Source organism: Ascaphus truei, chromosome 1, assembly GCF_040206685.1.
Source record: "Ascaphus truei isolate aAscTru1 chromosome 1, aAscTru1.hap1, whole genome shotgun sequence".
Classification (NCBI taxonomy): domain Eukaryota; kingdom Metazoa; phylum Chordata; class Amphibia; order Anura; family Ascaphidae; genus Ascaphus; species Ascaphus truei.
Genome location: NC_134483.1, coordinates 316,012,247 through 316,036,873, shown reverse-complemented (window position 1 = coordinate 316,036,873; position 24,627 = coordinate 316,012,247). Strand labels below are relative to the sequence as shown.

At 44.4% G+C, this 24,627-nt stretch overlaps 1 protein-coding gene across 1 annotated transcript in view; it reads left to right on the top strand.

The window, feature by feature from the left end:
- The window catches only part of WDFY3 (WD repeat and FYVE domain containing 3), a 321,115-nt gene that overhangs the window by 146,991 nt on the left and 149,497 nt on the right, over positions 1–24,627 (top strand). The window contains exons 11-15 of the mRNA XM_075604516.1: positions 1,102–1,203; positions 5,483–5,676; positions 7,753–8,213; positions 15,588–15,671; positions 17,321–17,339. Of these exons, the coding sequence (XP_075460631.1) occupies positions 1,102–1,203; positions 5,483–5,676; positions 7,753–8,213; positions 15,588–15,671; positions 17,321–17,339 (860 nt within the window). The remainder of the gene's footprint in view (positions 1–1,101; positions 1,204–5,482; positions 5,677–7,752; positions 8,214–15,587; positions 15,672–17,320; positions 17,340–24,627) is intronic.

The window sequence follows — 24,627 nt, the reverse complement described above, 5'->3', positions numbered from 1 at the left end:
TTCAACCTCATCTACTATGTAACTATATGTAACTATGTAATAGTGCAAGATAAATGAGTAATAGTGTTAGAGTAAATGAGTACTTCAGGTTTTAAAATAGAAATTGAGGTATATGCATAAAGGCAAAAGTGCAAATCTGAGGCACAATTATAGGAGCAGATTTGTAAAAAAATAATAGAAGGCTATTCCTTTCAAAGTTGACTGCAAAGATTGCTCCATCCATGTGCACCAAGAAAAAAAACTCAAGAATTGCACCACTCTTGCTTCATACTTAGGCCACGTTAACTGATGGATTGAATTGCCGACTTATCAAGGTATTTCTGCAACATATCTGTGCTTCAAAGATGAAAAATGATCATACTAATTACTAGTAAATATTACAGTTAATCAAAGCGCTTTACAATCACAGAATTTTGCACGGTACAGTATGATTTTGGTGCCTGACACACACGGAGTTATGAAGTGATTGCCCAAGGAGCTGTAACCGGGATTTGAACCAGGCTGGCTTCAAACTCAGTAGTTCTCAATGTCAGAGCCTTTACTCACTGAGCCACTCATTCTTGTGTTTCTATCATGATCAGTGTTCAACAAACCTATGCTTTTGCACGCCCCGGACGAGTGGATTTAACATCGTGGCGAGCTCCTATTGGCCCAAGCAGCACACGTGTGATACTAGGTGACGAGTAGATTTTTTGTTCGGCGAGTAGATTTTTTTGGTCATTTGTCGACCACTGATCATGATTGTTTAGAGGTATTTTTCTGTGGGAAAATAAACCATTTGGAATGAAGATTGGAAGAGTTAAAAGTGCTGTAAATGCTTCTACAATATATTGATACATTTTTTTTTTAAATTATTAAAGGAAGGCAGGAAGTTGTGAGTTCTCATACAGTTTTTATATAGGAAATAACGCTATTCCCAGTTAGGACAAGAGTTTCCATCTCGGGTAAGTGTCAGAATTAGACAATATTTTTTACCTCTTAAGTTATTGTTTTTAACAGATCGATAGACTTTTCTTATTCTAATATGCTATACTACATTGTTCATTCACCCACAGTGTGGACAGCTGACATTAGTATTATTGGGTAATGTAATTATTATAGGATGCACAACAGTAATGCAGTCAACAGAGGACCAAAGGCAACTGGCGCTGGTCGTTATGGAGACCTTAACAGTGCTTCTTCAAGGATCAAATACAAATGCTGGTAAGTACCTTACGTTATATTTGGCTCAACAGAAATTGCAAGAGGCCACTGAGTATTATTGGATGTCGGTTTTACTTTAAAGGAGCAATTCGTGCACTTTATTTAATTTTTTAATGTATATTTATTATTATTTTTAATATAGGATTGGAGCAGGGGGATCTCTGGAGCTTAACCCCATTAATTTCAGCTCCTGGGACCCCTTGCTTGCTGAGATACAGACCTCCAAAGGGGGGAGCCAGTATCACAGTAAAGTTTAAAGCTCCCGCGTCACGCGGGCCAATAGGAAGATGAACCTGATTATGTCACAACTTCCTATTGGCCCGCAGGGCTCGGGAGCTGTGAAAAGCAGCCATTAGTTTAGTCCTGCTAGCGGAGCGGTTCCCGGAAACCCCTGGAGGAAGATATCTCCGCAAGCAGGGGGTCCCCAGAGCTTAAACGAATGGGGTTCAGCTCCAGACACCCCCTGCTTTATTCCTATGTTAAAAATAAAACGCAAATAACCCGCATGCTTGGATTGCCTCTTTACGCAACGATCTGTGCAGATTTGAAAATGTTTTTCTTTATTGAACATAATCTTTTAGTTCTAAAGTATCCTACTTTTACATATTTAGGATAATCAAATGCCATTGGTATTCTTTTGAGGCATGCCTTTCTGTATGGCAAAAACTACATTGCATTTTGTACGCATAAATATAGGTCTAGGGCTGCTTCCCCTCCTATATGTTCAGAGCGTTGCAGCATGACATGCATTGTTAACTTGCTGGGAATACTGCAACACTTTCTGTTTGTGATCATTTGTTGCCAAATATATTGCACTGCTGAGGAAGTGTGCTAAAACCTGCTATAGCAACCAAAGGATGCTCTGTTAAAACGCATTAAAAAGTCATGAAAAGTTGATTGATTTTTTTTTAAATGCAGTATTATTCAATTCTATAGAACTGCTTTATTAACACAAATTTGTAGGATATTTAATGTTTGGCTGCTTTAACGGTACCCTGAAAATAGTGTTGGTAAAATGTGTTGAGAATGGGGTTTGCAGAGGACAAGATAACAAAAAGATACATTATTTTGGCAATCCAAAAAAATGGCTCTACAAAATGTTTTAAAATGTATACACTATTTTGTTTCCGAGACCCAGAAATGCATTAGTGACCTCTTGGCTCTGAAAGGCAACGACATGTTCTGCTTTTTAGCAGTGCACATTCCGTCTATCACGGTTCCCTGTTTCTTTAAATCATGTCTGTCTTCTTTCTCTGCCAATGTCTCTGCTCCCCTCCTGTACCTTTCAGCTACATGCAAAATGAAATAAGGGAGTCCAGAAGGCCTGCGTTTTTTTTTGGGAGTATCTCTGGGGCAAAAACTGTCAGTTATGAGCTAGCATCAATTTTTAAATTTATTTTAGATTATTCATAGTTCCTTGTAGGGTATACACAAAAGGGGAAGACCTTGAAAAGGGTCAAATGTGTACCCCGCACCACACCAATAGAAGGAGGATACAAGGATATTCTGTATAATGACAGGAAACTTATACTGCAATAAAGGGTGCAAGGGTGGTGCTGACTGGGAATGTAAACTATGGTGAACAGAAGAAAGAAAGCTCCCTATTGTGTCGCACTATTGCATCATTCCTTGTAGGGTATCCATAAGAGCATTTTGGTTTGATGATAGTATCTTATGAAAATAGAAAATTATTTAGACCAGATTTTAGTAGCACAAAGTAAGGTTTACTTTAACCTTAACATTACCCTTAAAATAATGTGATTTGGTTTGTTTCCTTTGTGCTCTTTTCAAAACTGACTTCTGCAACATTTAAAATCATCTGTGCAATGGTCTTGGTTCAAACATTCTTCTACTGTAATAACGAAGTGTTGTACATGTCATTAGTTTCTGACCATTGGTCTAATACTGGTCTCCTTGTACTATGTATATGTATATATGGAGATATATTTCTAAGGATATCTGCACATCCCTCTGTGATAGACAGTCAATCAGGCTGCACATGCATCCCCACACTGTGATAGGCTGAGTGGCTGGTCAGTCACCCAGAGACAGCCAATGTGTAACGGAGTACTCACCACAAACAAGGCGTGCCCGCTAGGCCGAGGTGGGGACACAGCCGTGTGGGCGCGTCTGGAGTGTAGATTGGTTGAGGTAGCCGGGTCGGGGTAGGAGAAGTCTGGAAGGTCGGTAATATTTGCCGAGGTCGGTATTTGAGAGTAGCGGATCGTAGGAGGTACTTAGCCGTGGTTTGGATTGGAGAGGAGCGGATCGTCGAGGTACTTTGCTGAGGTCGGGATTGAGAGGTGCGGATCGTCATAGGTAGCCGGGGTCAGGAGAACAGAAGAGCAGAGTTCGGAGGAATAGCTAAGGTCAGGAGCAAAGATAAGGAAGCACGACAAGACTGTGGAGGCAAGACAGCAGTGAACACTTCACACGTAGGAAGGTTTATGTTCAGCCGATGAACCACTTGAACGTCTGAGCATATAAGTCATACTGGGACTAATGAGGACAAGGCGAGAGAGGGCGTGTCAGGAGCGCCTAGTGTGATTGGCTGAAGAGGTGCAGGAGACAGGTGAGGGAAGGTTTACTGACGGGGATTAGTGATGCGGTACATGCGCTTGGCGCGCCAATGACGCCCCCGCTCAGGCGCAACCCGGAGGCGGGACCAGAGGAGTCTGCATGACGCACGCGTGCCCGTAGACTGGGGGCTGGTAGATGGCCCAGGTTACGCGCCGCAGGAGGCGGGGGAAGCGGAGCACCCGATAGTGGGCTGAGATAAGCAGGAAGCGCACAGAGGGTAGCGAGACTCATGGATCCTTACACAATGAAACTGCACATCCGTCCCCCTCTGAATGGAATGTTGAGCAGTATGCACATGGGGCAGGAGGGAGTGTAAAGAGAGGGCAGTAGGAGGAGGAAACAGAGACAGCAAGGAGCGGAGGAGACATACTGTATGAGATAAGTAGGAGGGAGTGTAGCGTACACAGAGTAGATACTGTAAGGCAAGGAGTGCAAAGAGGAGCAGAGCTTGGTGCAGAAGAGAGTATTGTGGGGAAGAGGGGACAAGAGACAGCAAGGCAATACTAATGTTTAATAACCTTTCAGATCTCCTAGAGTGGCGTATGTTACGCTGGGTACAGCTAGTATGTGTGTATATATATGTGTGTGTGTGTGTGTGTGTGTGTGTGTGTGTGTGTGTGTGTGTGTGTGTGTATACATACACACACACACGGGCAAAGTTCGTCGGAGTGAAGATTTGTGTGTCTTAAGTGTGTGTGTGTTTCTGAGGAGAGGGAGGGGGGAGGTTGTCAAAGAGCAGGAGACAGAGGGTCAGGGCTTGTTGGAAGGAGCAGAGCTAATCAGGGTCAAAGCTGATAGCTGAAGTGAGTGTCCGAGATACACACTGACATACCCACAGTGGTGGTTGACGACGGGTGGGGAGGCCCAGCGGGGCTACCATCTTTTAAAAATATTATAATATTTCTGTACAATTGCCACTTTAGCTGAAGTGATGCAATGTTTTTGTTAAAAAAATAACCGCCCCCCCCCCCCTCACCCACAATTAAGTGTGCCAAATAATGTTGGGAATGGGATTTGCAAAGGAGAACAAAAAAAAAAGATTTGGAACTGATTTTTCCCAAAAGACTTATCGGATTTTAATACATGAAGTCACTAGGACTACAGATCACATTCACTTCTATTTGTTGACCTCCATGTTGGGCATTCACAGAAGGTGCGAAATAAATGTGTCGTTTTATGGAAACTTTTAAAGAGGTGTGTGTGATTGTCAAAGCAATCTCTATCTAATTAGTGAATATACAAGTTGCTTTTTTTTCTATTTACAGTATGGAAAAACGTATGCCACAGTTCAATTAGCACTGAAATAGTAACTGAACAAATACAGTAGCTGTAGTGCGTGGTCTTAATTATTAAAATCACGAATGTGTATACAGTATACTGTCAATTTTCCTCCAGATCACAGAGTACTGTAAGTCAATGTAAGATTTAAAAGCTCGCGCTCATTTTCTCCCAAATATCCCTGATAAGTCTTTCACATATTGGCCACTATGGTGTCTTATTCCCACAATTCCATTTACAACATAGATTGTGATATCCCCACTATCGTGTGTCCTGCACTGTCCTGTTAAACGGCTTAAGAAACATTGAAGATAAATAAAACTTGACAAATTATATCGTTTGGCTTCCATAGCTGAAAGTATAGTAGTTTCAAATGGTTTTCCTTGAAAAGGTTTGTCTGTATTTTTTTATTCCTCAACAGGTGTTTTCAGGGAGTTTGGAGGTGCCAGGTGTGTGCATAACATTGTGAAGTACCCCCAGTGTCGGGAACATGCACTCATGGTAATCCAGCAGCTGATGTTGTCCCCAAGTGGCGATGATGATATGGGAACACTTTTGGGGCTAATGCACTCTGCTCCTATTACAGAGCTGCAGCTTAAGACTGATATTCTTCGGGTAAGATCCAGTCTTTCTGAAGGTCAAATGATCCTTTGCGTTTCTCACTTTGTGTATTGGCTTTTGAGCTGTGAGATTTATTTTGTAACTTGGAGTGCTTTGTATTTTGCAGAGTGTAGCTACTATCGGCAGAATTCATTAAGATGTGATACGTGTTATCGCACTTTGATACCACATTAACTGCACTGACTTGAATGTCCGTTGACACTGGTTTGTGGTGTGATAACTAGTACCAGATCTTAGTGACTCTCCCCCATGCAATTTCTCAGTCCAAATAAGAGCTATTTTGGGGGGGTTTGTGAATCAAAGTTATACACTTTAATAGTTTAACCGCCGATAAAATGGGGTTTACTAATCAATGTATCTATTTTTGCACCATTCTGCAAATAACTAATTATGTATAGATTTGTTTTTATCTGCAGCTGCGTCAAATGTAATAAACATTTAATTTGCATCAGGTAACTTAAGTCACCAGTTAATGAAGTCGAAGAAGTTACATTGATTTTTACAGTTAAGAAAAATGTATTAGACTTTGAAAATAGTTTGGGGGAAGAGGCAGGAAAGGGAGAGGAAGAAAAGGTGCAATAGGAGGATTGTCTCTCCATATTGTAAAGTATTTCTTTATTATTTAGCAATTCTGCCACAATCAGGTGTCAAGTCCCACACAGGTGTAGGAAATAGCAAGGTGGACTGTGGTTTTAACAAAAAAAATTGTGTGTGTGTATCCTATCTATATATATATATATATATATATATATCTATATATCTATATATATATATATCTATATATATATATACATATATATCTATATAGATATATATATATATATCTCAGAGAGTGTGTATGATTTAGAATTACAATTGTGGTACATTGATTTCATTCCCCGAACTCCCGGGAAGTAAAAAGAAACAATTGGCCATGTGTTGAAGTTCTTTAAATATTCTTGTTTGACCGCTGCATGACTGGCCCAGAATGTGTACTTTCTTTGTGTGTCCCCTGAAGTCTAAGCCCTAAAAACTGCAAGTGGAATAATGTTTAACACACTGCAGGGGATAGAAAAGAGAAGAAGACCATTCATGTTCCTACAGTATGTGCATTATGTGAATGTAAAAGACAAATACAAAAAGTTGCCAGTTTCAGCACCACAGAATGACAAGGCTGACATTACTTTGTTGTCCCTCTCAGTTGAAAGCCCACATGCACTTGGTATGAAACAGGCTGTAATGCCTCTTTTATTCTTATAGGTATGCACATTGCCCTGACTTAGGAGTATAATGGGCAACACATGGGTTCATAACGTGATGTTACCTAAAACAAAAACGTCCGTTATGTTCCCTGAAGTTAATGAACATCTCATTAATTTAGGCTTAACATCCCGTTATTGTAGCACAACATTGCGTTATCTTCCAATAACGTTAAGTATAGTGTTACTCCAATCCAGACCGTAAGCAGGGTGTTTAACTCATTTGGAGAAAGACAGGAGAGGGATGTAATGCTATGTTGGTTAACTCATGCCTTACTGTGGAAGTTACACCCATGCAGACCCTTGTTTGCTTAAGGCCAAGTTTAGGTATGACTTAACTAATGTAACCTTAAGTCCACGCCTTATCCTTAACACACTTTAGTGAATATTCATCATTTGCATGTCACTATCCCCAACGGTCGTTAAGTTAATGCTTTTTACTTATGGGAGAAAACATGAGTTAACGTTACATTATTGTCCTTTGAAGAAACACAGTTTGGCTTAACGTGATTTTAAGTTAGGTCAAAGTTAGGTTAAGTCACTTAACAGAGCTTTGTTGATCTGGGCCATGAAGATTTGGGAGTGGACAGCTCTTTTTCAATAAATACCCTTGATCAATATATGAAGTTAATCAGAATGGTGAGAGCTGTTGTACTGTTTTTACATTTAATACATAGGAGAGTACTTCACTTATGGTTAATTCTTGGGTTTAGTGACACACCCTCTTAGTTTCGTATCCAAACAAGTCTAATAGAATACTAAGATGTGTTTTCTTTACTTTTTAACCGAAGATAAAATGACATGTACTGGTGGTGGTTTTTGTTATTTGTAGGCACTTCTCATCGTTCTAAGGGAAAGTCATCGGACCAGGACTGTTTTCAGAAAAGTTGGGGGTTTTGTCTATGTCACATCTCTGTTGGTCGCTATGGAGAAGTCTCTCAGCTGTCCGCCAAGGAATAATGGCTGGGAGAAGGTGAACCAGAATCAAGTCTTTGAACTTCTGCACACTGTTTTCTGCACACTGACTGCAGCCATGCGCTACGAGCCTGCAAACTCGCACTTCTTCAGAACCGAGATCCAATATGAAAAGCTGGCTGACGCCATCCGGCTGCTTGGCTGCTTCTCGGACTCGAAGAAAATCAGACCTTCAAACGTCTTCCCTTCCAACACTCAACCATTTCAAAGACTGCTGGAGGAGGACCTGGTGCAGTTGGACTCTGTGTGTCCTGTGCTGAGGCACTGCAGTAAACTCTTTGTCTATCTCTACAAAGTAGTTACAGACTCATTTGACAGGTATGTTTTTCTTGTTTAAACAATAAAGCAAAAGTGAGGATTCGAAAGGATGGGATTGTGGCTCAGTTGTAAAAGCTGTGTTTGGACTATCAAATTGCATACACAGAACCAACACGCCAGCGAAGTTCTTTAATATTTCATGTCATGTAGGCAAATACTATACACAGAGAAAAACCCGCACAGCTGATACTAACCACAGTGAGGTGCTGACTGGATGGAGACTGATTGTATCATATGGGAGAAAAAAGAACCCAGTCTTCCAGCACTCAATCACAAACAAATGTAGAATTGTAAATTTAAAATACTTTATTATTTGCCAAGAATAAAAAAAAGGGTGTTAAAACGTAATTAAACGGTGTATTACAACAGCACGTGACTGTGTCCAATTGTAACCCACCTAGAGCTGGGTGGGTGGATGTAGTAATAAAATCCCTTATAGATATTCGGGATTTGGACTGCTATATGTTATAGCTTCCTAAAAAGTATAGGAGAGGAGCCTATAAGAACTCACCCAGAGGTATTGTCAATGTAAGTGTATCCGGGCATGTAGTGCACACTCAGATGATACACTTATGGTGCAATTTATAGTATACTATGCAAAGTCAGACCGTATCCACCCCTATTGTGGGAATAAACTGCTTCCTGCTTGATATCTACAGCGTAATAGGCGCTAGGTCAATTGGCATTTTTCTCCTGCACACGCGGGAAGCCAGTTCATTTAAATCTAACAGCAGAGGGATATTGATCCGCGTTAAGGGATTTGTGGCTTCCCCCGACGTGCATGTTCAGCGGGGATCGCGCTTCGTAACCATACAGCGTGATCCTCTTACTTCGGCAATCCTCTCCTGCACACGCGGGAAGCCAGTTCATTTGAAATTCAACAGCAGATGGATGTTGATCCGCGTTGAGAGAACTGCGGCTACCCCCGGCGTGCATGTTAAGCCGGGATCGCGCCTTGTAATCATACAGCGTGATCCTCCTACCTCAAGGGGCTTATTCAACTCACCCACAGACAGGCATGTCCTCGAACATATCAGCGCTGATATAACCAAGATCAGCGCTGATATAGGGGACTATGCGATTTACAGTTAGACCGGCCCCTCTATAAACTGGCATTAGGTATATAGCTGCTATACAGGGAAAGGGGGGTGGGGTGATTGTACACTGAATCCATCCCATCATTAACCCCATACATACCCTATTAGTTGGTACTATTGGCATTTCGTCAGTGTGTTCATCTGCTCAGTAGATTCATATATTCTGTCAGTTGCTATGTGTATCTATTAGCCCCATAACCAGTGCTGATCTCAGCTGCAGCAACCACAAACATAGTGGAGCCTGCTTCAACAAGCAATTACAATACACACAGAGTTCTATACTGAGTTAAGACCACCTACACTTCACTGACAGTACCATAGGTGAGCCCTTAGGGTTTACAGCACACCTAGAAACACCACGGCATCATCACCACGGCATCATCACTACCACCTATGGTGTCTCTATATCAATCAACACTCTGCAGTAAATAAACTATATACCTGATGAATGCCAATATATACCTCACCTAATATTTGCCTATAAGCCTGTGTTTTACTTTACCATGTGGGCGCAATATGAATCCGCAATTGACCTAGCGCCTATTACGCTGTAGATATCAAGCAGGAAGCAGTTTATTCCCACAATAGGGGTGGATACGGTCTGACTTTGCATAGTATACTATAAATTGCACCATAAGTGTATCATCTGAGTGTGCACTACATGCCCGGATACAGTTACATTGACAATACCTCTGGGTGAGTTCTTATAGGCTCCTCTCCTATACTTTTTAGGAAGCTATAACATATAGCAGTCCAAATCCCGAATATCTATAAGGGATTTTATTACTACATCCACCCACCCAGCTCTAGGTGGGTTACAATTGGACACAGTCACGTGCTGTTGTAATACACCGTTTAATTACGTTTTAACACCCTTTTTTTTATTCTTGGCAAATAATAAAGTATTTTAAATTTACAATTCTACATTTGTTTGTGATTGAGTGCTGGAAGACTGGGTTCTTTTTTCTCCCATATGATACATGTAGGCAAATAGGGTTTTCCCAATATTGTTCCTGATGTTACCATCTTATTTCTAATTTGCACCTTACGTGTATAAAATCAAGAGAGTAATATTTTGTGGCATTTTGCGCCAAATTTGCTTAAAAACCCCCCCCACGATTTCAACCCTCAATTCACACACTAATCGCATATTTTGTAGCTGGTGCTTGGCAATCTTTCCCTGCTGCGCCCCCCTGCCTGCGCCCCCCCCCCCCCCCATACCTTGTCTCTGTCTCTGGGCATCAAATGACCCCTCGGCGTCACGTGACCCCGTGGCGTCATTTGATGCTGCGGTGTCGCATGATGCCGCGGCGTCACGACGTTTGTCATTTGCCATGGTGGCATTTGATGCCGCGTTGCCATAGACTGGTAAGGCTGAGCTTTTATAGTGCCGGCGACAGTGACGTCGTGTCAAAACAAATGCATTGCCGCCGTCGCGTGTGCTCCTAGTAAGCGCAACGCGCTGGAGCGACGGCTTGGTCGCAATCGCTGGAAGTCATCTCAACCGCAGCCTGACGGCGCCGTTGCCGGCACTTTAAGCGTAGCCTAAGTGAAGTTGCAGAGGCCTCACGCGATCCCCCGGCATTAATTGAAATGCCTTGGGGGAGAGCGCGTGGCCACTGCAACCTCCGCGCCACCCCTGAAAAATCTTGCACCCCCAGTTTGCGCAAACCTGTTATAGTCTATTGTTGAATGGGACATAAAGTGCCTTAAGATTTAGTACCGCAGTAAATATGGCGCACTATGTTTTAATGAGGTTGCAGACAGATGAAGCATTAGATGTGGGAAAACCTGTGGACTGCATTTTTGGTTGGTTCTTAAAGTGGCAAAGCCCCTTCCAGAGGGCTTGCTAAATGGGTGTTCGCATTACTGACAGTGTTGAGGGTTGAATTTATTTTGAGCTCTGAATACTCAAACACATATTTTGCATTTCATTACACTGAATCCCTTATCCGTGAGGTCCACACTCTTCTAAGGCAGTGATTTAGAGTTTCATAAGCACATTTTCCTAGAATAGGGCAATCGTAACAATACCAAAAATAGAAGCTATTGTATAAGTAGCATGAACTATTAACTTCTTGTTCCATAAAAACAAGGTTGTTAAAGAAAAGTCTGCATCAATACCTTCCTATTCAAGCAGCAATATGCAATAGAGAAGAAATAATACGTTGCAAGTCTGTATCCCATGTAAGTGAAACTACCGTAGAGAATAGAAGAGCGAGGCTTTAGAGATGTATTACTGCCATTGTTAGGCACCAACCTCACATAATGTATGCGTTTTGTTGCTGAACATTAAAAAAGTAGTATAGATAGCCATGTTTAACATTAACATTCGTATTCATATGTATGTATGTATATATGAACTGTTTATATGTATTAAATACAGTATGTATAGAGAGAAAAAGAGATTTATTTACAGAATGTATTATTATCTTTTACACTTGATAATAATCGACCAGAGACTATAGCCATATCTGAAGGGGGTCTATGAAAGTCCAGAGTAAGCACACATGTCAGAAACTAGATATTGGTAGAGGTTACGCTGAAAACATTGGTTATATAACAATAGGTTTAGAAAATGTATAAGCATATTTCCTTCTGGATAAGATGTCCCCTCCACTTGCTTGATGTTTAAGGGTTACCCACTTCCACAGATGAAACGTATGGGGTCTCGTGGACATCTACTACAAAACACCATTTCACTTTCAGTTTTCACCATTTCAGTTGGCAACTCTGCTTGTTGAATGTATACAGATGTAGCCAGACTTGCTGTTCTTGGTGCCGCAAAAATTAAATGTAAATCCACGGCATTTATTTGCAATTTGCGGCTCCCATGCTGCCCCTGAGTATTATAGGCGAAGATATTCAGTGTGCCACGTGCAGGAGACACTTACTGAACTGCAATGACATAAATAACCGCACAAATAATTATGCCGGCTGACCGTAGCCGAGCCGCAGAAAAACAAAGTGCTCACGCGGCTGTAATCTCGCACCCTGCTGAGGGCATGGGGAGAGTAAGTCTAGCTACATCTGCACAGTATATCAGGATATTTATCCAATGAGAGGGGATATTTTGTGTAAAACCTATGTTCCCTTGATATGAAACTAGCATCAAATACCTTTCCTGCCAGCCTACACCTAGGCAAATATTAGATTTAATGTAAAGGGAAAAAATTATATTGCTAAAGCTCCAAGGAAACTCTTAGCTGGCGTGATGGTGTGTAATGCATTGTTCTGCACGGCCCTGTAGCAGCAAGATGGATGAGAATTGGTGGCCTCAATACTGTAGCAAACCTTTTTACTGATTTGGAGTTTGTTTCACTTATTTTTAGCATCACTGCCCTTGTAGACATCAATGGCATCTCACTATTAGAAGTCAGTACCTCTCCATGTCATTGCCATTATTTGGCTCCAACTCCCAAATCTCACTGATTTTGGGACCTTGGAAGTAGACATGTCTGTAAACGCACCATTAAAATAAGTCTATTGTGGGGGAAAAGAATAGTTTGTGATCAAATAACATTGCTGCTGGGAGTAAGTGCATTATTCTTATTTGCTCGCTTCGGTACACTTTTTTTTTTTTAAATTTACTCCAGTTTTTAACTAGTAGACATTATAAATAACTTGCAAAGCTTGTCCTACAGTTATCTAAGCCCAGCAAAGATTCAAGTTTGCAGGTGCAGTGTTGAAATATATTTTGTTTTCAAATTGCTGGCAGTACCATTTCAAATTGCTGGCAGTACCAGTTATGTCAGACCACTTTACAGTTTAGTCATCGGTCAGCTTTTTTCATCTTCCAAAAGTAAAAGTTTTTAATTCCCCTCAAAATTGCCAGTTTTCAGTCATTTGATTTTCCTTTGTGAAGCAAATGCAAACCCCCTCCCCCACTTCCAAAAAAAAAAAAAAAACCTGAGACGGAAGTATCACCCAACACACATCAGTTTGCCCTCATATGGATTGGAGTTTGTGTCCGAGGCTGCAGAATGAGTAGGGGAGGCGGCATTGTCCAGACATGACTGGGAAGGAACCAGCCTGTTTTGCCTGCAGGTGACCACACCTGGCCTGCCACTTTGTATTGTTCAATTGCCCACATGTTTGTAGAACTAGAAATGGACGCGGTTAGATAATGTTTCAAAACAAATATTTTTGCATGGAACATCCCTGTAAACTACGGTTTGTCTTGCTGATAGAAGTTGATGTAGGCCAAGAGAAATTCAGCGAACAGGCGAGATATCAGAGCTGTAAATGTTTTGCACTGCTGGGCATGTTCTATTTGGCTTGTCACTTCTTATTGAGCCATTTTAAGTCTTTCATGTTGCAGAAAACCTGCAGGAGAAACTTTTTTTTTCTTTCTTCTCTTTTCTGTATTATATAATCAGACGTAAATTTCAGAACAACAATTGGGTCACCGTAGCGGCAAAAGACTTTAATTCTTTAAAGTTGCACGTAATATTTTATGAAATGAAGGTACATACAGTAAACATGGGGGAACCATACATTCCCCTATTTTCTATTTTGTTTTTGGGATTTTCCATGTAGGGTTTTCAGTTTTCGGGATAGAGATTTGTTAGTGATGTACACTGAAATGGCAGGTTGGCTGAAGATGACAATGGTAGTAGCAGGGGACGAGTCTGCTCTTCTCCTGCTGTCGCCACACACTGCGCTTTTTATAGAGCGTTGAGCGAGTGGTCTATTCCGTCTCATTCTATCATGTGTGTGCATCTCCACTCCACACCAGTCTGTTATTGACCTCGCCATATAAAACTGCAACAGTTGGCAGCCCCTTCCCTTTCTCAAGCGAACGCCATGTCATTATGGGATCTTGATACAGTCTTGGTTAGTTTTTTTCCCTAAGTCGAGCATTGTAGTTCTTAGTAGTCCTGTATTCACAGTCTCATGATGATCTGGCACCAGGTGGACAATGTGGGCGTTAAACATTTTGTGACACCGAAGAACCCTGACATTTAGGAAGGGTAAAGCTTTTCAGCAAAGACATCACAACACAATCCAATTTGATGGATTTATTCATTAACCTGTTCTGTACCACCTTTGCGGTGGTAGTAAATATCATCTAATGCCATAGAACTGATTTATTTTTAAAAAAAAACCCACATGTAGGATATTGGATTGTTTCTTTAAATGACCCCGATCACGCCACCGGCTTCCCTCCTCTATTCTGATCACTCTTGTGATTCTCTCACAGTAGCAGCCATATAAAAGAATGGCAAAACCACGGGGTGTGTATGTTGCTGTTTTGCTTTTTATTTGCAATGCTCGAAAGGGGTTAACACGTTCATTCTACTTCCAAAGATATCACTTGAGTAAGGACCGAGTATTAGAAGATGAGCTCACTGGCGTTGGTCAGTTTAGATTTTCATTGACTATCGTGGGTTGCTGCTTTAATGTGACCCGTTACCGTATTGAATTCGGGCTATTTGAAAATTAATAACAGGTTGCTTTGTGGGCTCCTTCTGTAGATAAATGATTAAAAACTAGACAAGGTCCCATCCAACCTCTGTGATATAAATAAATGTATATGTGTATAAAATGTGTGTATGTGTATATATATAATATATATATATCTCCAAAGCTTCAAATGGCAAAGCCAGTGTAACCAGCCTCATACTGAAGAGACCCATTAAGGTCGAAACAGCTGTCTGTGGGTAGGTTTGCTGGCTCTGCATCTTAACCCTGGCTGTGCTGAAAAGCTGTGCAATGCAGCAAGCATAAGCTTATAGGGATCCATGTCAAATTGGATTTGAATCAAAGGGAGGCACTGTGTGCTCATTTGCATGACATTTCCCAGAATCCCTTGCTGCAGTGGAAGCGCTGTGTGCTGGGTGTTAATGGTGAAAGGCGGGGTTTGCAGACCTGTCTAAGACATGCAAATGATCACAAAGTAATATTTCCATTTGCTATATACATATCTATAGATATAGATATCATAAAATCCCCCCTTGCTGTACTAAATATTGAAGGATGATCTTGTTTCACTACCTAGAGATGGATGGGAAAAGCAATTAGGGTAGCACTAATTTATAATAACCTAATTTGTGTACCCTTTCTCCTACCTAATGTACAGCAGGAGCCTGGCAATGAATGAGTATATGTCAGTGCTTGATCTGCTTCCTGCTCTCCTGTATGGTATTTCTGTCCTCCTTGCTGACACTGTACAATATAATTCTATTCTTTGTGTGCTGTTATTACTAACACAAGCTTGCAGCCGCTCCTTGTCTCTCTAACTTTTCTATCCCACTCGTGTCTGTTTTGTCTGTAGTCGTGCAGAACAGATCCCTCCTTGCTTGACAAATGAGACTTCTCTTCCCTCACCCTGGGGCACTCCAGCTCTATCCAGGAAAAGGTACTGACCATCTCACAGCAGTTTCTTTCACTGTTCTTTAATCTGAGCTTTGCCTATTTGTCATGTCAAAACTGCCTTCTTTGTTTTGTTCTGTGTATATCTGATATTTGTTGCGTCGGAAGAATAAAGCCAGGTTGTGGAATATTTACATATTAAGGCTGCAGTGTCACTTACCCGCCCCCTTCCAGCTAAATTATCAAGTAGTTAGTATATTACCCCTCCTCCCCCACTTCCCTCCCCCCCCTCCCACACACAGACACACACTTTTTTTTTTTAATTAATTTTAGTCGCAGGGACGCCTCGGTTCGCAATATGCTGGTTTCGTCCCAAACCGGGGAATAAAAATGGCCAAAAAATCTTGCGGGGGGGGGGGGGGGTGTTGCGGGGGGGGGGGGGGGGCCCACGGCCCACGGCCGATAGTGAAGTTGCAACATCAGAGGATGACATTGTGACTTCCTATTGGTTGACTGTTTAAATGTTCGGGAAAGGAAAACCTGCAACTAACCGGTAAGAATCTCTCGAAACGTTGTGCAGTTCACAAGTGTGTGTGTGTGTGTGTGTGTGTGTGTGTGTGTGTGTATGTATATATATATATATATATATATATATATATATATATATATATGCAAATGGAAATATTCCTGTATGCTCATTTGCATGTCTTAGGCAGGTCTGCAACCCTGCCTTTCACCATTAGCACACAGCATACAGCACTTCCACTGCAGCAAGGGATTCTGGGAAATTACATGCAAATGGGCACACAGTGTCACCTTTTTGCTTCAAAACCATTTTTAACATGGTTCCATATAGGCTTAAGCTTGCTGCATGGTCACAGCTTTAAGCACAGCCAGGGTTAAGATGCATAGCCAGAAAACCCACCCACAGACAGCTGTTCCAACCTTAATGGGTCCCCTCTGTGTGGGGTTGGTTAACTGGCTATGCAATGAAGCAATGAGGATGGGGTTTACCATACTTAGTTAACTTATGGTGGGTAAAAAAAGTGACAAAAACCCTCCACAGCAAAGCATAAAGCTGTGACCATGCAGCAAGCTTAAGCCTATAGGGAACCATGTTAAAAATGGTTTTGAAGCAAAAAGGTGACACTGTGTGCCCATTTGCATGTCGGTTCCCAGAATCCCTTGCTGCAGTGGAAGTGCTCGGTGATAATGATGAAAGGCAGGGTTGCAGACCTGCCTAAGACATGCAAATGAGCATACAGGAATATTTCCATTTGCTATATGCTTTGCTGTGGAGGGTTTTTGTCACTTTTTTTTACCCACCATAATGTGTGTGTATGTAATGACTGTCTTACTGTACCTACACTTTCCACATAATTATACTCAATAGTTAATATTCCATAGTTTTAATAATATATAATATTTAGTCAAAAATATTTTGAACTCATTGAGCGCTTTGGTGATGTCAGGAGGGCAATAGCAGCCCTTATCTTCTGTTCCCTTTTACACTTGAGTTCCCCAGATCTCTATTATCAGCCACTGCGCACTGCGCACTGGCCATGCCTTACTGGGTGCAGCCATGTGGGTGCCAATCCCTGTGCTATTTCCAGAAAAGGTTCAATGTTTTTATTGATCTTTTTTTTATTTTTTTATTTTTTTATTATTAATATACTTTTTGTATTCGGTCTTTAGAATTTATGAAAACCTAATGGTAAATGATTTTACATCATAGGAACTTGCCCCATTTGGCCGAAACCACCCTCTTTAACAAATAATAATAATAATAATATGTTCTTGTATAGCGCTGCTAGTTTTACGTAGCACTTTACTGAGACTTTTTGCAGGCACAGGTCCCTGCCCCGTGGAGCTTACAATCTATGTTATTGGTGCCTGAGGCACAGGGGAGATACAGTGACTTGCCCAAGGTCAAAAGGAGCCGACATCGGGAATTGAAGCAGGTTCCCCTGCTTCAAACATAGTGCCAGTCAGTGTCTTTACTCACTGAGCCGCTCAGATCAAATACAAGAATCTTAATGATTGGTAATAGGTTAGGCTAGGTGGAGTGATTCACAGCGCCTAATACGAATACAAGTTGTATTCTATTATAAATACAGTAAGTACAATAGTTACGTTGGCAATACAATTTACTTAATTCAATAATGCTACCAGAGGAAAAAACTTGGGAAGGATGAGCCCCTCCAAAATGACCAGTGCTGCGGAGTGTGCAATCCAGGAACATATATCAAATGCAGTATTGTTGCAAACAAATCCGGATAGTTGTGAGTCAAGGCAGTAGTGAACGCATATGAAGCAAGGCAAGTGACTTAACCCCTAGTAGTGGGAATTGCCTAGCGGTAAGGAAGGGTTGATCGGGGGCGGTCTCTCGACCGGCAGCGGACCCCTTACGTGTAAACTCCGCAAATATGGCTAATTCACCTGGGGCGGCTTGGTGAAAGTAAATAAAGTTGAACTTACTGCATCTTCTTACTCCGTCCGGTTCGGCGTGCTCCAGGCTGTGAGTTGAATAGACGAAGCCTCTCAGGAAAGAGAGAAAATCAGCGGGCACTGCTAGCAAAAAACGGAAGGCTGGACTGTGCTAACAAAAAAGTATATCTTTTTTTGACCATAAACAAAAAATGAATAAAAGAGGGAATAGACCCCCGGTGCACTCTAACGCGTTTCACTCCTACGGTGCTTTGACCTCACATCACTCTCCCCCCTTGCACCTCACATCATTCTCCCCCCTTGGGTGAATGACGATTGGTGGGTGACAGTGACTGGGTGGGTGGGTGACAGTGACTGCGTGAGTGACTGGGTGACAGTGACTGGGTGACAGTGACTGGGTGGGTGACAGTGACTAGGTGGGTGACAGTGACTGGGTGGGTGACAGTGACTGGGTGGGTGACAGTGACTGGGTGGGTGACAGTGACTGGGTGGGTGACAGTGACTGGGTGGGTGACAGTGACTGGGTGGGAGACAGTGACTGGGTGGGAGACAGTGACTGGGTGGGAGACAGTGACTGGGTGGGAGACAGTGACTGGGTGGGAGACAGTGACTGGGTGGGAGACAGTGACTGGGTGGGTGACAGTGACGTGGTGGGTGACAGTGACGTGGTGGGTGACAGTGACGTGGTGGGTGACAGTGACGTGGTGGGTGACAGTGACGTGGTGGGTGACAGTGACGTGGTGGGTGACAGTGACGTGGTGGGTGACAGTGACGTGGTGGGTGACAGTGACGTGGTGGGTGACAGTGACGTGGTGGGTGACAGTGACGTGGTGGGTGACAGTGACGTGGTGGGTGACAGTGACGTGGTGGGTGACAGTGACGTGGTGGGTGACAGTGACGTGGTGGGTGACAGTGACGTGGTGGGTGACAGTGACGTACTGGGTGACAGTGACTGGGTGACAGTGACAGTGACTGGGTGACAGTGACAGTGACTGGGTGACAGTGACTGGGTGACAGTGACAGTGACTGGGTGACAGTGACTGGGTGACAGTGACAGTGACTGGGTGGGAGACAGTGACTGGGTGACAGTGACTGGGTGGGAGACAGTGACTGGGTGGGAGACAGTGACTGGGTGACAGTGACAGTGACAGTGACTTGGTGGGAGACAGTGACTGGGTGGGAGACAGTGACTGGGTGGGAGACAGTGACTGGGTGGGAGACAGTGACTGGGTGGGAGACAGTGACTGGGTGGGAGACAGTGACTGGGTGGGAGACAGTGACTGGGTGGGAGACAGTGACTGGGTGGGAGACAGTGACTGGGTGGGAGACAGTGACTGGGTGGGAGACAGTGACTGGGTGGGAGACAGTGACTGGGTGGGAGACAGTGACTGGGTGGGAGACAGTGACTGGGTGGGAGACAGTGACTGGGTGGGAGACAGTGACGTGGTGGGTGACAGTGACGTGGTGGGTGACAGTGACGTGGTGACAGTGACAGTGACTGGGTGACAGTGACTGGGTGGGAGACAGTGACTGGGTGGGAGACAGTGACTGGGTGACAGTGACAGTGACAGTGACTGGGTGGGAGACAGTGACTGGGTGGGAGACAGTGACTGGGTGGGAGACAGTGACTGGGTGGGAGACAGTGACTGGGTGGGAGACAGTGACTGGGTGGGAGACAGTGACTGGGTGGGAGACAGTGACTGGGTGGGAGACAGTGACTGGGTGGGAGACAGTGACTGGGTGGGAGACAGTGACTGGGTGGGAGACAGTGACTGGGTGGGTGACAGTGACGTGGTGGGTGACAGTGACGTGGTGGGTGACAGTGACGTGGTGGGTGACAGTGACGTGGTGGGTGACAGTGACGTGGTGGGTGACAGTGACGTGGTGGGTGACAGTGACGTGGTGGGTGACAGTGACGTGGTGGGTGACAGTGACGTGGTGGGTGACAGTGACGTGGTGGGTGACAGTGACGTGGTGGGTGACAGTGACGTGGTGGGTGACAGTGACGTGGTGGGTGACAGTGACTGGGTGACAGTGACGTGGTGGGTGACAGTGACTGGGTGACAGTGACAGTGACTGGGTGACAGTGACAGTGACTGGGTGACAGTGACAGTGACTGGGTGACAGTGACAGTGACTGGGTGACAGTGACTGGGTGACAGTGACAGTGACTGGGTGACAGTGACAGTGACTGGGTGACAGTGACTGGGTGACAGTGACAGTGACTGGGTGACAGTGACTGGGTGACAGTGACAGTGACTGGGTGACAGTGACTGGGTGGGAGACAGTGACTGGGTGACAGTGACTGGGTGGGAGACAGTGACTGGGTGGGAGACAGTGACTGGGTGACAGTGACAGTGACAGTTACTGGGTGGGAGACAGTGACTGGGTGGGAGACAGTGACTGGGTGGGAGACAGTGACTGGGTGGGAGACAGTGACTGGGTGGGAGACAGTGACTGGGTGGGAGACAGTGACTGGGTGGGAGACAGTGACTGGGTGGGAGACAGTGACTGGGTGGGAGACAGTGACTGGGTGGGAGACAGTGACTGGGTGGGAGACAGTGACTGGGTGGGAGACAGTGACAGTGACAGTGACTTGGTGGGAGACAGTGACTGGGTGGGAGACAGTGACTGGGTGGGAGACAGTGACTGGGTGGGAGACAGTGACTGGGTGGGAGACAGTGACTGGGTGGGAGACAGTGACTGGGTGGGAGACAGTGACTGGGTGGGAGACAGTGACTGGGTGGGAGACAGTGACTGGGTGGGAGACAGTGACTGGGTGGGAGACAGTGACTGGGTGGGAGACAGTGACTGGGTGGGAGACAGTGACTGGGTGGGAGACAGTGACTGGGTGGGAGACAGTGACTGGGTGGGTGACAGTGACTGGGTGACAGTGACTGGGTGACAGTGACTGGGTGACAGTGACTGGGTGACAGTGACTGGGTGACAGTGACTGGGTGACAGTGACAGTGACAGTGACTGGGTGACAGTGACAGTGACTGGGTGACAGTGACTGGGTGACAGTGACTGGGTGACAGTGACTGGGTGACAGTGACTGGGTGACAGTGACAGTGACTGGGTGACAGTGACAGTGACAGTGACTGGGTGACAGTGACTGGGTGACAGTGACAGTGACTGGGTGACAGTGACAGTGACTGGGTGACAGTGACAGTGACTGGGTGACAGTGACTGGGTGACAGTGACAGTGACTGGGTGACAGTGACAGTGACTGGGTGACAGTGACAGTGACTGGGTGACAGTGACTGGGTGACAGTGACTGGGTGACAGTGACTGGGTGACAGTGACTGGGTGACAGTGACAGTGACTGGGTGACAGTGACAGTGACTGGGTGACAGTGACAGTGACTGGGTGACAGTGACTGGGTGACAGTGACAGTGACTGGGTGACAGTGACAGTGACTGGGTGACAGTGACAGTGACAGTGACAGTGACAGTGACTGGGTGACAGTGACTGGGTGACAGTGACAGTGACTGGGTGACAGTGACTTGGTGGGAGACAGTGACTTGGTGGGAGACAGTGACTTGGTGGGAGACAGTGACTTGGTGGGAGACAGTGACTGGGTGGGAGACAGTGACTGGGTGGGAGACAGTGACTTGGTGGGAGACAGTGACTGGGTGGGAGACAGTGACTGGGTGGGAGACAGTGACTGGGTGGGTGACAGTGACTGGGTGGGTGACAGTGACTGGGTGCTTGACAGTGACTGGGTGCTTGACGGTGACAGTGGGTGACAGTGACTTACCTTGACCGGGTGGGTGCAGCTTACCGCCGGACGCTTTCCCCTCCTGCCCCGATATCCCCGCGGCAGCTGCCCGGGATGGGAGGTGGGCTTGGGGGCACGGGAGGTGAGCTTGGGGGGACGCGGGAAGCTTGCCGCGGTGGGAAGCAGGCCGCAGGAGGAGCTGGCTGGTGCTTCCCCCTCCGTCCCATGTTGGGAGCGGGGGGGGGAGCGGGCCCTTAATTAACTGGCGCCCGGCCGGAGTCATCGCGGGCTGCACAGAGAGGCCAAGCGTGCCGCACAGAGAGGCTACGCGGGCCGCATGTTGTGCAGGCCTGCCCTGTGCACTCTAACGCGTTTCACCCCTACGGGGCTTTGGCAAAGCCCCGTAGGGGTGAAACGCGTTAGAGTGCACAGGGCGTCTATTCCCTCTTTTATTCATTTCTTGTTTATAGTCAAATAAAGATATTCTTTTTTGTTAGCACAGTCCAGCCTTCCGTTTTTTGCTAGCAGTGCCCGCTGATTTTCTCTCTTTCCTGAGAGGCTCCGTCAATAATGCTACCAACTTGGCTAAGTAGTTAGCTCTGCTGCTACTTCCAAAAGTGGACTAGTAATGGGTGGACTACATAAAAATATATGGGCCCTTGTTTAGTTAGCGGTGCTATTCCATAATGACATCTTCTGCTGCCCTTGAAGTGAATGTAAGGGGCCTTCCAGTGCAAAAAGCTGCCTTTTGGGCACAGCATCGCTTTGTAAATGAGGCCCTTCATTGTTCCGGCTTCTTCTAAAGAGGAAACATCACACTTGTACTGTTTTCTTGGTACTAATACAAGCTCTGAGTTTGTTTCAGATGAATATTCCTTTTTTTCTCTCGGTTTTACCGTGGTTTGTTACAAAGTGTTTTAGAAATACCAAACGTCTAGAGAAAACACAGATGCCAAGACGGTTATAAATAATGCAACAGATTTGTCATTTGCTTAAATATTTAAAAACGTGATATTTTTAGAAAGACCTTATTTTCCTTGGCGTGAGTCTACCAAGCGTGAATGTTTTGTGCAACATTTCCTTCAGTGGAGTTGTGAGTAAAATGCTATTGCCACGTGTTTAAGAAAGGGCGTTTAGGAGATTGCTCATGACATAGTAGAATGACGGGTAGAATGTGATGAGCACAATGTCATTTTAGTGAATAAAAGCTTAAAGCAACAATCCTGCTTTTTAAAATTATTTTAGTTATTACTGTATTATTTTTTTAAATACATGATTGAAACAGGGTCTCCGGAGCTGAACCCCATTAATTTCATCTCCGGGAACCCCCTGCGTCCGGAGATGCTCCTCTCCCGTAGTGAGTGCCGGTAGCTGCACCTGGTTGCATCCAGCGTTGATGTAATGGGCGCTGTTCAAAGCTCTCGCGGCCTGCGGGCCAATAGGAAGCCGTGACCTCACATGGTGCGGCTTCGTATTGGCCCACGTGACGCGGGAGCTTTAAACTGCAGAGAATTACCCCTCTGGAGGTATGTATCTCTGGAAGCAGGGGGCCTCAGAGTTGAAATGAAGGGAGACTCCCTGCTTTAACCCTGTATATATATATATATATATATATATATATATAAAAAAAAATTTTTTAAGCGTGAATTGCTCTTTTAAAAGACCATTAATTAAATTTCGGTAATGACCTTTCACATTTGCATCTCAATATGATTCTTAAAATATGTTCGTAGAACGTGCGATATGCACATTTTCTCTTCGCGTGAGGCAAAATAAAAAATGAAACATTCACGGGCTGTTCATTAAGCAAAAGCCCTATTTGGCAAACTTGCAAATCAGGCGAAAAGTGCATTTCAATTATGTCAAACCTCATTTTTCTGCATACGTACAGTAATTCTTCAAGAACCCTGGTATTATGGGGAGATGGCGAGTTTGTTATCTAGTTTGATGCGTGAACAGGCGCTCCGGGGTTCAGCTCCGGAGACCCCCTACTTCAATCCTATGCTAAAAAATAAATACAAATCACCAGAAAAGATTGTCTGCGTTGTTTGCACCTTTAATGTTATACACTGAAGACACTCCAGTCAAGTTGCAGTTTGAAAATCACAGATGAAACCATCCCTTTCAAACCATTGTCTATCAAAATCCCTGGAAATGCATCAACACTAATGGCAGAAAATAATTAGATAGCCTATTCCTTCAACAGTGAGGATAAAGCTTTACTGTGCTGGGGGACCAGAGGGCAACTGGACCAATGGCATTTCCGTCACGTGATTGCTCTCCGGCACTGGCATGCCCGGACCTACCATGTACAATGTAAAGGTTTAAGAACCGGGATCACATTATAGTATGTAGTAGAAGAGATATCTTAGTTCTTAGATATCTTACAACCTCTCTCCTCCCCCCAGTCCCTCACTCTCCTCCCTTGCTCCCTCTCCCCGCTCCCCTCTCTCCTCCCTTGCTCCCTCTCCCCGCTCCCCTCTCTCCTCCCCCGCTCCCCTCTTAACCATAAAATTACATAAAATATGAAAACAAGAGTATTGGGGATGGAAATGACAACCATGGCAGGGAATGAATCTGATTTGATAGTTTTAAATAGAAATCTCCTCTGTAATAAATGTGTCTGTTTCTAACCTCCATGTGAGGAATCCAGAGTTGGACCGACTGCAGCCGTGCTACTAGTCAAATAATTACTTGCATTGCTGCCAACTAACGTCATGTAAGTCCTGACCAACTAAACAGCACTCGCATCGAGAAACAACATGAATACATTTAAGGGTGCTTGAACTTTCTGTATTCCCCCCTCTTCCCCCCCCCCCAAAAAAAATAAAAAC